The sequence below is a fragment of the Channa argus genome, chromosome 3, assembly GCF_033026475.1.
Source record: "Channa argus isolate prfri chromosome 3, Channa argus male v1.0, whole genome shotgun sequence".
Taxonomy (NCBI): domain Eukaryota; kingdom Metazoa; phylum Chordata; class Actinopteri; order Anabantiformes; family Channidae; genus Channa; species Channa argus.
This window is the reverse complement of record NC_090199.1, coordinates 22,280,501-22,293,067: the sequence shown is the minus strand read 5'-3', so window position 1 is coordinate 22,293,067 and position 12,567 is coordinate 22,280,501. Positions and strand designations below refer to the sequence as shown.

General features: G+C 39.3%; 1 protein-coding gene across 1 annotated transcript; it reads left to right on the top strand.

The window, feature by feature from the left end:
- Positions 1 to 4,233: 4,233 nt before the first annotated feature.
- pycr1b (pyrroline-5-carboxylate reductase 1b) lies at positions 4,234 to 10,368 on the top strand. Its single transcript, XM_067499066.1, has 9 exons — positions 4,234 to 4,395; positions 4,876 to 4,967; positions 5,336 to 5,406; positions 5,531 to 5,710; positions 5,982 to 6,089; positions 6,273 to 6,386; positions 7,334 to 7,426; positions 7,805 to 7,968; positions 9,202 to 10,368. Exons 2-9 carry the CDS (start codon positions 4,901 to 4,903, stop codon positions 9,377 to 9,379), a joined length of 975 nt encoding a protein of 324 aa, XP_067355167.1. The 5' UTR covers positions 4,234 to 4,395; positions 4,876 to 4,900; the 3' UTR covers positions 9,380 to 10,368.
- The last annotated feature ends 2,199 nt before the right edge of the window (positions 10,369 to 12,567 follow it).

Below are 12,567 nucleotides of genomic sequence, written 5' to 3'. Positions count from 1 at the left end.
TCGCCCCCTGCGGGCCTCTGTCTTAAACATAGCAGTGTGTCTATGCACACGCACACACACACACACACACACACACACACACACACACACACAGCCTTTGGTGTATGAACTCATTTGACAGAGATGAGCTAAGACAGGTGTCCATCAAAATTTTCCCTTCCTGATTCTGCAGCCAGGGGGACATGGAGGGACAGGGGGCTGCTGGCTCCCTGTCATGACTGATCTCTGATGGCGCATGATGCTGATGTCAGCTTCCCCCCAGAGCTCTTGGCTCTTGTTTTGCCAAATGTTGTGTGGTACATCACAGAAGGCTAAATCTTTGGTACCCGTGGAATTGAATATATGCCAGCTCTCCTAGTTTTGGCATCCTCTAGAGAGCTACATTATTCAAAACAGTCTGGACAGGCCTTTTGAAAGCAATTGAAATGTCATCATGACCTGGAGGTGAAAATGGCCATTTGACAAAACGACAGAAACACAATAATATCGTATTAGACAGATCTACAACACAACACTTCTTTGTATTAGATTCCTATAAAATATTATTACAATGTTATGCCAACCTTGAGGTCGTCCAGCTGAACTGTGTTTGTATGCATGTTAATGATGAACTTAAAACGCCTCTGTGTGCCTGTGGGTCACACTCTTAGCAACAGGCTGCAAGTTAGCTTCTATGGCTGAAAGATTGTGTGAATGAGAGTAGAAGTTATTCCAGGCAACTGACTGGTGAAATCCCAACAGTTGCAGGTTAAAGGCCAGCTTTCCCCAGCTCCTGCTGGCTCCTTTCTCAGCCAGGGTTCAGCCAGCCGGGCTCACAACCAGTCCGCACTCTGTAGCCTGGGCTTCTGTAAACATTGTAAATACAGTAACATCATGCAGAATCTTATACTGGAATCTGGGCGGATGAGCAGAATTTGTATTTAATCTCATTTAACCAGTTATTTTTTTCTGAGTTAGAAATTAAGAATTGAGTAAATTAGTTCAATTAAACAAGTTCAATTTTATTATTTTGATCCTAACCCACATGGAAACTAATATGTTCCCTTAAAAACACAAGAAAAATACTTACTGTTGCTCCTGAGAAGAGGAGATTCTATAGGCCAGAGCTTAATACCTGTAAATGTCTGGTAAACTGGAAATTATTGAAATGGAGCAATGATCTGTTTGGTGGTAGAGCTCATATTATTTATATCTTCACTGGGGAAACAAGCTTTTGGCATTGGAGGAAATTCACCACATTGTTTTTCAGACATGCAGGGCATAAACTGTAACTTGAATGTCGAAGTACAGACACAACCTGCTTGGCAACATTTTGACTTGTACTTCTCATGTTGGGGGACATTGGTGAACCATTAAAAAGTCGCAATTAACAAATATCCTCCTGGGAGTAGTTCAAAATTTTGCCCTCTCCAAGCTCCCATCACCTCAACACCTTTATGAACAAAGAAAGTTGGTGATGTTCGATTAATCTGGTTAATTTCATCATCACTCCAGTATTTACTGAACCAAGGGCAGCAATACAGAAGTATGAGTCACTGAACAGCTTCTCTTGTGATTTTCAGCCTGACTTGTTTGTGAGATTTTATGATGTGCTCTGGGAAATCCTTTATTAGTTTTGGGTTTGACATCAAAATGAAAGCTGACATTACACCTTAACTTCCCTGCTGTTTCTTTTGCATTCTGTTTCTGTCGCTCACTACTGTCTCAGACTTAGAGCAGAGAGATGGGTGAACACATGGGAGACATTTTCTGTCTGTGATATTAAATATGCACGTTTTCTCTTACTCAACAGAGCTACTTGTCTCTCTAGCCTGCATTTCTTCAGGCACTCTCTCATTCTTACACACACAATAAAAGACACACCTCTGGGCTCTAATCACAAGAAAAAAAAACAAATTGTTGTGAAAGCTTTACCTCGACCTGCTTGCTGCTGTGTGCTGGGGAAAAAAGGAAACCAGATTTGTGTTTTACCGGTATTTCTTAATAAACCCCTTGGGGATTTGTGTAAAAAAGGAAGATGGAACGAGTGTTGTCACGCCTCAACACACATGCTGGCTCTGAGTGATAGAACAGAGGCAGGCAGTGGTAAATTGACTTTGTGTGTGTGTCTGACTGAGAAGCAGAGTTGCAGGGATGCATCACTGAAATTTTCAGCTTGGAGGAGATTAGGTTCAAGAACATTTTTCTGGGTAATTATTCCACAAACGGATGCAACGAAGGGAAGAGGACACTCTCCCATACCCCCCTTATATGTTTTCCATCTATTGTAACATCAGAACAGAGCAAATCATTGTTTCGTTTCTTAAATCTTATAAAAAACATTTAAATCAAAAAACATATTGAGAGACAGAAAACACACAGTGAGCAAGATCTTTTACCACGGACATAAGAGATTAAACATTGTGGTTTTTTTTTTACATTTTCCTCTAAACACCTTTAAACGTGACTACCGCATTAAAAGGATGTTTCAGAGATTTTTTCAGTGCATTTCAAATGAGGGTCAGAAAATATCTGTTGCCTTAATTCTGATTTCCAATTATTTTTCCAAGTAATATTTTGAACAACAGTCGGCTACCCATATTATACAAACAAGATGGTTTTCTTTCTGTTTATCATCCTGACATCAGCGGGTATGTTTTTCACAGAGTGCTGCTTCAGAGTCACAGAGTACATTTACAGTTTCATGGTAAGGCCCTGTGCAGAAATGACTATTTTAGGCTGCTGAAGTGTACACCTGCAGAGAAATAACAGCCCAGCTGAGAGAAGAGGAAGAGTATCCTAACAGCTGATGCATTCTGCTTTATATATAGATTGAATCCTACACAATCCATCAGTCTGCATTCCTGTCCAGCAGCGCTGTGAGAAAGAGTGTGTGGTCGTTCAAAAGAGACAGACAGTACCTCTTGTGCAGTATAATTTTAGTCTGGCATGGCATGTGAAACAGAGAGGAAGAGACAGGCAGATAGACAGGAGGAGGGTCAGTCCTATTAAAATGTGCAGAGGGGGATTTCAGCATCAAACTGACAGTTACAGGCTGAGCTTTGGGTTAATTTTGAGAATATGCATTGGTGAACTACCAAGGGATAAAAAGCCAAACTGTAGTCAAATACCATGGCTCATTAGTGTACTCGCCATTTGATTCTGCTTTATTTCAGATTCTGTCAAATCTAAAGGGAGAGGGGAAAAGCACTGGTCTACTGTCTTAGAATAACAAGCCTTCATTCTAATTCAGGTCCCTCAAATATCACAAGCCACTTCAGGTCCCCTGAAATATTTTTGGGATTCAAGTTCAAACCTCGTTGCATTTGCATTCAAAATGATCAAATTGAACACAGAAACAGATCATTCCTGTGGAAGACTTGTTTGGTTGGCATGTAAAAAGATAGAATTTTATAACATATATAACAGATATAATTTCATGTGTAAAGTTACAAAAATTTGTCAGAAAACTGCATTTAGCATCTAGAGGTTTAACTGGATTTTACAATAAAAATATAAAACCTTTACCTTTTTACATCAACATGATGAATTATGATGTAAACATTATAGTGTAGCTGGTTGAGGGTAGAATAAATGTACTACTCTACTTTATAAATATATAATAAAATTTGTAATGTGTAATATAACAGAACGTTGGTAAGGCAGTCGTCCGCGGACCACAGGGTGAGTGGTTCGATCCCAAGTCCCGGCTATATGTCGAAGTGTCTCTGGGCAAGACACTGAACCCCTAACAGCCCATTCCCATCCCCAGCTGTGAAGTGCCGGTCCAAGCCTGGTAGAAATTGGGGTGGGTTGTGTCAGGAGGGCATCCAGTGTAAAAACTGTGCCAAATCAACATGCGGACAATGATCCGCTGTGGCGACCCTGAACTCACATGATAAGCAGAAAGGACATAAATAAATAAATAGATAAATAAATAATATATAGTGTTTAAAGTATGAGCAGTCATCTGTTGAAACATAGCAACAGTCAGAAATGAAATGAATCAGTCAATCAATCGGTCAGAAATGGTGTGAATAGTAATGCGGGCAGCAGTGACTTTGCCAAGTATAAACATAACCTACTTTAGAAGTCACAGTCAGTATGTGTGACCTACATTTTCCTGGAGGCTTTACCGCGCTTTATACTCATCTGATGCAACCCGGCTTCGGGGACTACAAACACCGCCCACGTCCTATGTTATTGGTGTGAGGGCCGGGCTGTCTCTGCTGTGATTGGTCAGTACCGCTGTCCGTTACATTTATACACCACATGGGCGTTGAGTTAAAAAAAAAGGAAGCCACGTTGACACAAAAACTGGTGTTTTATATTTTTTCCTGACGCCGGGAATAACGAGTCACGTCGTCATCTTATATCTGCCACCTCAGCACCTTCACGTGCGGCATCAAGGAACAGGTAATTGTTTCTCCGTTGTCTGATATTGACATATTTTTTTGTCATTTATGTCCTTGGCTAGCTTTGCCTAGCGGTTATCACCTAGCTGCTAACACCATCATCAGCATCAACTGGAGCGTTGCTGCCAATGTTTGCTAGTTGGTTAATGTTTGCTAGTTGGCAAACATTGCAGCATTAACAGGGGTAAATTACTTAGTTTGAGTAAAGGTCCAAACTAAAGCGTCTTCAGCTGATACTTGAGTTGATCCATTTACAGTGAAACAGTGACAAAGGTATTTGTAGACTAGTTGATGTGCCCATATCACATAAAACCACCCGTGTGTGCTAGCAGACTTTTCTATATTGTTTATTATTGTGAAATATATTGTGAAAGACATGTGTTGTATATTAAGCTCGTTACCAAGATTTGTTTAGTTTAGTGGAATGAAATGTGAATTGTGTTACTGCCCGCTGCAACTTTTTTTCCATTGGATTTCACAGACGAGGAGCCACATAATCTGACAGCATGAGCGTTGGATTCATTGGAGCGGGCCAGCTGGCTCACGCTCTGGTGAAAGGGTTCACAGCTGCAGGTGAGGCCACATTTCTTTAATATGCAAAGTATACTGAATCTAAATTCACTCAAGTCCAACCATAAATCCATATTACCTGGCTATGGTTGGAGAATGCAAAATGCAGTGACTTGTACATTCTTTCCTGGCTATTTCTTTCTATTTCATTGTATCCAGATCATGTGTATGGTCAGAGAATCAGAGTAATGCCTTAAAATGTCTTGAATTGCATTTCATTTTTTCAGGTTTTTGTATTTGAATCACACAATTCTTTTTGTCTTCTGTTTTGACTGTTTCTTAATGCTTTAACATTAATAAGATATTTGCTGTTATTTCCTGTTTCAATATCCAAATACCTTTTCTCTGTTTCATCTTGTCAACCTTTGCAGGTGTCATTGCTACACACAGGATTACAGCCAGCTCCCCAGACACAGAGCTGCCCACCGTGTCAGGACTAAGGGTGAGAAGACAAGTTTCTGCATGGTTTTTAGGATTGAAAATGGGGAAATGCTGGAAACCATTAGAAACTATTGTGCGTGTAGACTTTTTAAAATTGTTTTTTATTCTATATTCTTCTTCTGCAGAGACTGGGAGTGAATATGACAACGAGCAATAAAGAGACCGTCAATAGGAGTGATGTCCTCTTCCTGGCTGTGAAGCCTCACATCATCCCCTTTGTTCTAGATGAGATTGGGCCAGACATAGAGGACCGCCATCTCATAGTGTCCTGTGCTGCCGGTGTCACCATCAGCTCCATTGAGAAGGTCTCTCTCTGGCTGTATTCTCTCACTCTCTGGCTCTTTAACTAAATTAATTAAGACGTGATACTGAACATATGAAAGAACTTTATTTCATTTAAAAAAAAAAAAAAAAACAGTCTTCACAAAAGGAGTACAACAATCTGAGAGAAATTATAGTTGTGGAAACTATGCACCACTTCTGGAGAATACAGCTGTGATTAAATTAAGAAGGTGTGAAGTACTTTAACCTTTAACCTTAACAAATTTCTTCTTTTTTTTTTTTTTTTTTAACCAGAAGCTCCTTCAGTACCGTCCAGCTCCTAAAGTCATGAGGTGCATGACTAACACTCCTGTGGTGGTGAGAGAGGGAGCTACAGTGTATGCTACAGGAACACATGCAGAGGTACATAAGGACCAGATAGTTTGATGTTGACTAAAGAGTCAAATAGTTAATTCATGAGTTAATAGAGTGTGTGTGTTTTTAGGATGTAAGCTGTTTCACAACCTCAGAGAAAAGTATCAAAACTGGTTGATTTAAACTGATTCCCGCACATTTGTTTACCAGCAATTGTCGTCCTTCTTTTAGGTAGAGGATGGCAAGTTATTGGAGCAGCTGATGGCCAGTGTAGGTTTCTGCACTGAAGTGGAGGAGGACCTCATTGATGCTGTCACTGGACTGAGTGGCAGTGGACCAGCCTACGTAAGTGACTGACAGCTTTGCATTTGTCAGAAAGAGAAAACTGACGGAGTTGTACTTGATCCACTTGAATCCAATGAGTCAAAGACAAATGTTTTTTGCCACCCCTGTGTAGACTAGAATGAGGAAGTGCTGTGCTTTTCCATATCTCTAAAATAAACCAATTAGGAGTTGGTCATAATATGATAAGTGTTCATTTATTATTTTGTATCGCTCACCCACTTTATGTCTCAGCAAAATGTACATTAAACAGCCACAACTTTACTAACACATGTTGGTTTTAATGGGGAGTTAAAGAGGGGTCAGCAGGAGCATTCTGACTGGTCTACAGAACTCCATACGCAGCAAACTGTGATGCACTGTGTGTTCTGACACCTGTCGATCTTAGCCAGCATTGAATTAGTAACATGCAGACCCCTGTCCCCCACCATATGGTGGTGTTAATGGTTGGCGTATATCCCCCCAATTATGTAACACACTCAAAATTAATAGATTTGACTCTAAAAACAATGAATCATAATTAAATAAACCCTGAAAATAAGACAATCAGAACTTCAGTTTATAAAGAAGGACACTTTTTTTTCGGCTCCCTTCCATGACTAAACAACATCCAATTTTCTATGAAATAAAAGTAGGCTTAAATAAAAAAGGAAAATTGATTTGAAATATCACTATTTTATATTTTCTAACTAATCTCTCAAGGCCATTTATTTGGATACATTTCTTGTATAAGTTAAATATTCAGAAGGGTAAAACAGTTTTGTCTGCAGCTTTATGAAAAACAATTTGATCTTGGGTAACTATAGGTTGCTAATGTTTCTCTTTCAGGGTAAATAGTAAATAAGTTTTTTAAACTGAGAAATAAGACTAAGAATGCATATTATATCTGTACATTTGCTTAGGATGCAAGAGAATAGTTGTCTAAAAAGTTGTTTTCCTTCATAAAACAGGCATTCACAGCCCTGGATGCCCTTGCAGATGGAGGAGTGAAGATGGGTCTGCCCAGGCGCCTAGCTGTCAGACTGGGAGCCCAGGCTTTATTGGTCCGTTTGACATTTCTATATGCTGTTTTCAACAGGAGTGAAAAACTTGGACCTGAGTTATGTTTATACAGACAGTGCTATGATCACAATATGTCAATACATTCCTTTCTTAGTTTTTATAATTGAGGAAGTCGCTTCAGGCTCGGTCTGTGTCTCTTTATGACCAATGCCTAGTGTTTTTTTTTTTGTTTGTTTGTTTTGTTTTTTTTTTTCCCTTGTCAAAGTCATTTTTCTTGTTGTAAGAAATACACTTTATCTGAGTGTACTACAGTCCATATGTGCTCCACTTACATTACAGTTCTGAAGATAGAACTGTATCAGCATCCTGTTACTATGTAGAAATTAACTCTTCAAGTTTTTGTTCCTTTTGCTCTTCAGGGAGCAGCTAAGATGTTGCTGGAGTCTGAGCAACACCCTGGCCAGCTAAAGGACAATGTGTGCTCACCAGGGGGTGCCACCATCCATGCCCTGCACGTTCTGGAAAGCGGTGGCTTCCGCAGCCTTTTGATCAATGCTGTGGAGGCTTCGTGCATCAGGACACGGTGAGACTGTCTCTCCTGTATATTGCACATCTGCATTATTACCAAAAATAAGTTTTGTTTCTTTATCTTCCCTCTACTACTGCTGCTGCTAATGGGTCCTAGTCTGAGATGTCAAGTTTTTGAGGATTAGTTGTATTTATTACTAACTTGCTTAGTATTTCTTTATGGTAAGGATTTTTTAGTTTACAATATGTTTCACTAGAGATTTTGTAAAACCAGTATCTGCTCCAATATTTCTCCTATTTATTAATACTTGTAAAACTGCTTTACAGTAACCTTACCAGGTAAGCAGGGGTGGAAAAATATGGTTTAAAGGTTTTAGGATAAATGGCACAACAAATACATATTTACCTGAAGTCTGTTCTTATTAAGGCTCTAAAGTTTGTATAAATTTGTGCTTTTTGTTTTGTTCTTTTAGCATAAATCACTCTATTTATAGAAAGCACAAGTTGGTGGTTGTCGCTCTATTTGTTTTGACAGAGGAACATGCAAGAATTTTTATTCAAATGGGATTTGTGGGTTTGTCTGTTTCACAACTCCATCATTTGGTGTGTTGCCCAGAGTGTGTGTGTGTGTGTGTGTTCCTTCAAGTCTGTTTATACTTTGACTTTTGGTGGAAATAATGTTAAACTGTCAGGTCTTAAATAATAGTCCTCAGGTGTGTCCCCAGCTTTCATATTCACCTCTGCTATTTACAACAGCTGGCTGATTCTTCACTGTCCAACAAGCCTTTTTGCAAACACCGCACTTTAATACTCGGATCAGCAAGTACTTGTAGTCAGTCTGGGAAAAGTGGAATTGGGACATCCCTGTCTGTCACAAATTCCTCCAGTGTTAAAGCAGTCTACAATGATGAGAAAGGCTGAAAGATCCCACAGCTGAGAAGATGTAACCAGATTTGGGGTTTTGGGGTATTTAATAATTTTCTGATATGACAATTAACTAATTATGTTTGTATTCCACATCAAAGACTGGACAGAACTGCTAAAAATGGATCATAAGAATTTATTTTTTTATATCTTTAAAATTATTAATATTAAGTAAATATATTACCAAACACACAAATGTTTTAGGTATATAGGTAATTAAACTTACACTGTCATTTTTTTTTTTTTCTCTAAGTGACTCCATTAGCTGTAATCCTTTTCCAAATACATGGGTAAAATTAAAGTAATTATAAACACACAGACTACATTTACACTGCACAACTGACGGATTCTCTTCCTCTACCAGGGAGCTGCAGTTCCTGGCAGACCAGGAGCGGATTTCTCCAGCAGCCATTAAGAAAACTACATTGGACAAGGTGCTCCAGCAGCCTGGGGTCACAGTCAGTGGAGTGGCTAATGGAAATGGCAGATCCGGGCTCAGCCTGTTCAACAATCGTAACCCAGTGGTCAAAAAGAAGAACTGAATACACAGACAACATGAAACATGTCACAGGTCTACTCTCGTGAAAATGGTGGACATGCATTTTAAATTGTTGAGCCATAGAAGGGGAAAACAGACAGAGGAATGGTCTGAAGTAGTATCCAAATTCCTAAACCAAATTATTTATTCATACTTGAGTGACAAATGGACACCCAACCTGGTGATGTCACCACCACTTTACACATGCACAGGTGTATTCTGGCTGCTGTGCTCACACTTAAAGCCTTTTGTGATGCAGGATTGCTGGCTACACACACAAATCCAGATACACTGAAGAGCAGAATTGCATTTACAGGCTTTTGTCTTTCTTTGAGCCCTGCACCATCATGAGCAGATGGCTGCTGAGATCAAGCTGTTGATGTAGGTCTGTAATGCCTTTCTTTAAAGATGATTCCACAATATCATGTAAACCTCTTTTTGTGTGCAAATAATCATTTTACTTTGCCAACAGTGTCAAATGGTTAGCCATGACTGAACAAATGTTTTAATATTTGAATGCAGTTGTCTTATCTGCTGTGTTTCAGTGGGGTTTCTTGCATATTTAGAGCGTTATTTCTGGTTTTGTTTTTTTTGTTTGTTTTGTTTTTTTCTTTCCCTCATCTAGAGAACTCTTTCCGAGCTTTAATACAGCTGTCAGCACTGTCTCATATCCCTCTGTTGGTTCATTTTTGTTGCACCTACCAACACTGAGGATTCAGAAGTGCAAATCTGGAACTGTATTCTTCAGAACCTTCAGGTGTTTTACACCTTGAAGACAACGTGATGTTACCTAAAAGTGCTACCTTGAAGTTAAATTTAACTACTCATATTCATCAGCGGGTCATTATTTGTACAGATGATGTAAAAGCATAAGCAATTAGTCTGTCCTAATTGTTTTTAAATTGCAGTTTTGTTTGTTTGTTTTTTCTTGACCTGTTAAAATGTTGTACCAGTTTAAAAGTCAATTATTAAAGAAGCAGAATGAAAAAGAAATGGTTCTTTTAAAGCTAGGTTGACCAAGTATCAGACTGAACTTGGGTTTTCACAGCTAATGCGCTGCACATTCTTTTTTTTTTTTTGCTTTTTTTAAAATTGAATCTTCAATTTAAGTGTCACCGTCTGGTTTCCGAGTTTTGTATATACCATTTGTTCCACTTTATTTGTAGTTGGAGACTTTCCTTCTGACTGAGGCTGACCAGACTCTGCTGTCAGTAATTAATGATAATGAGATGCACCCTGGACTGCAGATGGCGCCCTATGATCAATGTGGCCCATTTGCAACATTATGTAAAGATCATATTACACACTTTACATTGCTGCCAGTTGAGTCACTTTAAATTGACCCTGCATTAACATTAAATCTCACTTATTGGTAAAGAGCATTAACTGTTGGGTAATAGTTATGTTTCACCCACTCTCTAGTAGGTCTCTACCTTTTTGAGTGTCTTCCTATTTAATGCCTTTTCTCCAAAAATCTGACTTTACATATGTCATAAATAATGGGCCACAGGTTTTTTGTTTTGTTTTTGTTTTTTTATCCTCACTGGCCTGAAGGTGCATTGTGATTGGCTGCTCTAAGAAGAAACACAGTCCAATTTTAGAAGCTTTCTGTCAGCAGGACATATGACCAATGAGTGGATTTTTCACCACATCCAACCCTATCCTCTCCTGGAGGTGTTCATATTATTATTTCTCAAGTTCAGAAACAAAATGACTAGAATCTGAGTGGTTATTGGTGTAAATCACTGGCAACAATCCATTGACATGAAAAATAAGTAGGAGCCCCACCTAAACACAGCATTTTTGTAAGTTTCAAAAGCCAAACCTATAGGTAAAAATGGTTAAAACACCCATTATATATTATGGGATTCTTTTATAGTTTTTATGTAACATAATAATCTGAAAATGTTTACCTGTAATTTAGCAGAGCAAAAGTAGCATAAAATAAAAATAGTGAATTAAAATGCATGTACCTTGAGTCTGTATAAGGTACAAAATGTTAGTGTTAGTTTTCAGCCCTTGGTGTTTTAAACTTAGAAAATAAATACTAAGTTATTGTGATAGCTAAGGGCAGAAATGCAGGTACATTTAGGTTTGTCAGGAAACAGTAGCTACAACAGACTTGAAGTACTTGTTAGGTATTTGGGCCTGTTCCTGTCCTCCAGGCTACTACAGTTTGGATTAACAGATGCCTCTTTGTGTGGGGATGAGATAGGCCTGTGGCTCTATTCAGGCAATACACAGGTGCGTAATGGCCAAGTAAAAATTACAGAAGAAAAGTGATGGTTTGTGAAGAGCCATGTCCTCATTATAATTGAACAATTTAGAGCTGTCGTAGGATTAGTTTATTTTCCTTTAACTAACACACACCCCAGTGTCCCTTGATTAAATTGCGGCCCGCATAATCTTACTGCACTCAGACTGTTTATTTGTGCGTGCAGTGGCTTTTTATTACGCTACTGAAGTGTCTTGGTAATCCCTCTTTTATGCCAAAAGGTTATTCTCTGCTTGCTCCTGCCGCTGTCCATTAAGATTAGCCATTCCTAGAGAGACTTCCATTTGCCTCTCATTATTAGACTTCTGTTACCTTTCGTTGGTCGACCAGCTTTGAGGGCCTCTTTTTTTGTCCAAGGTGAAGAGGATGTGCTCTGTGTCAATCATCTTGACACAGGCAGAGGGTCTAAGATGGCAGTTCAATGGCAGATAATCCTGAGAGCAAAGTCTGGACTGAGTGTGTGTGTATGAGCATGTGCGCACGGGGTCCAGCCTAGCATGGGATTTCTATCCACAGGTAGGCCAGATGCTACCTGTCATCTCCACTCAATCACTGTAATCACTGACCTTTGCAGTAACATGGTTGTTTGCATATTGCATCAAGGCCAGGGGGCAGTGCCAGAAACCGAGATGGGTGAATAGATGAAAGGTTGTGTCTTTCTCTCTGTTTCTCTCCTTCATCACCACCACCAAACACTTACCTGTCCTAATCCGCTCTACAAGGAAAACTCAGAGACAAGCTGGGAAAGCAGTTGTTGATGGGCAGTCAGTCTTCCATGTTCCTCTGTTTCACTGTTTGTGCACTGCAGTGGTGTCATTTGTGTGTGTGTGTGTGTGTGTGTGTGTGTGTGTGTGAGGGAGAGAGAGAGAGAGAGCGATAGAGAACTGTGCACAACTGTGATCTTAAGGCTGATACAG

Excerpts from the sequence above, each read along its gene's own strand:
- pycr1b (XM_067499066.1), top strand. The coding sequence starts at position 4,901 with ATGAGCGTTGGATTCATTGGAGCGGGCCAGCTGGCTCACGCTCTGGTG. Across the intron at positions 4,968-5,335 it reads GAAAGGGTTCACAGCTGCAG|GTGTCATTGCTACACACAGG; the intron begins GTGAGGCCACAT and ends CAACCTTTGCAG. Across the intron at positions 5,407-5,530 it reads CCACCGTGTCAGGACTAAGG|AGACTGGGAGTGAATATGAC; the intron begins GTGAGAAGACAA and ends CTTCTTCTGCAG.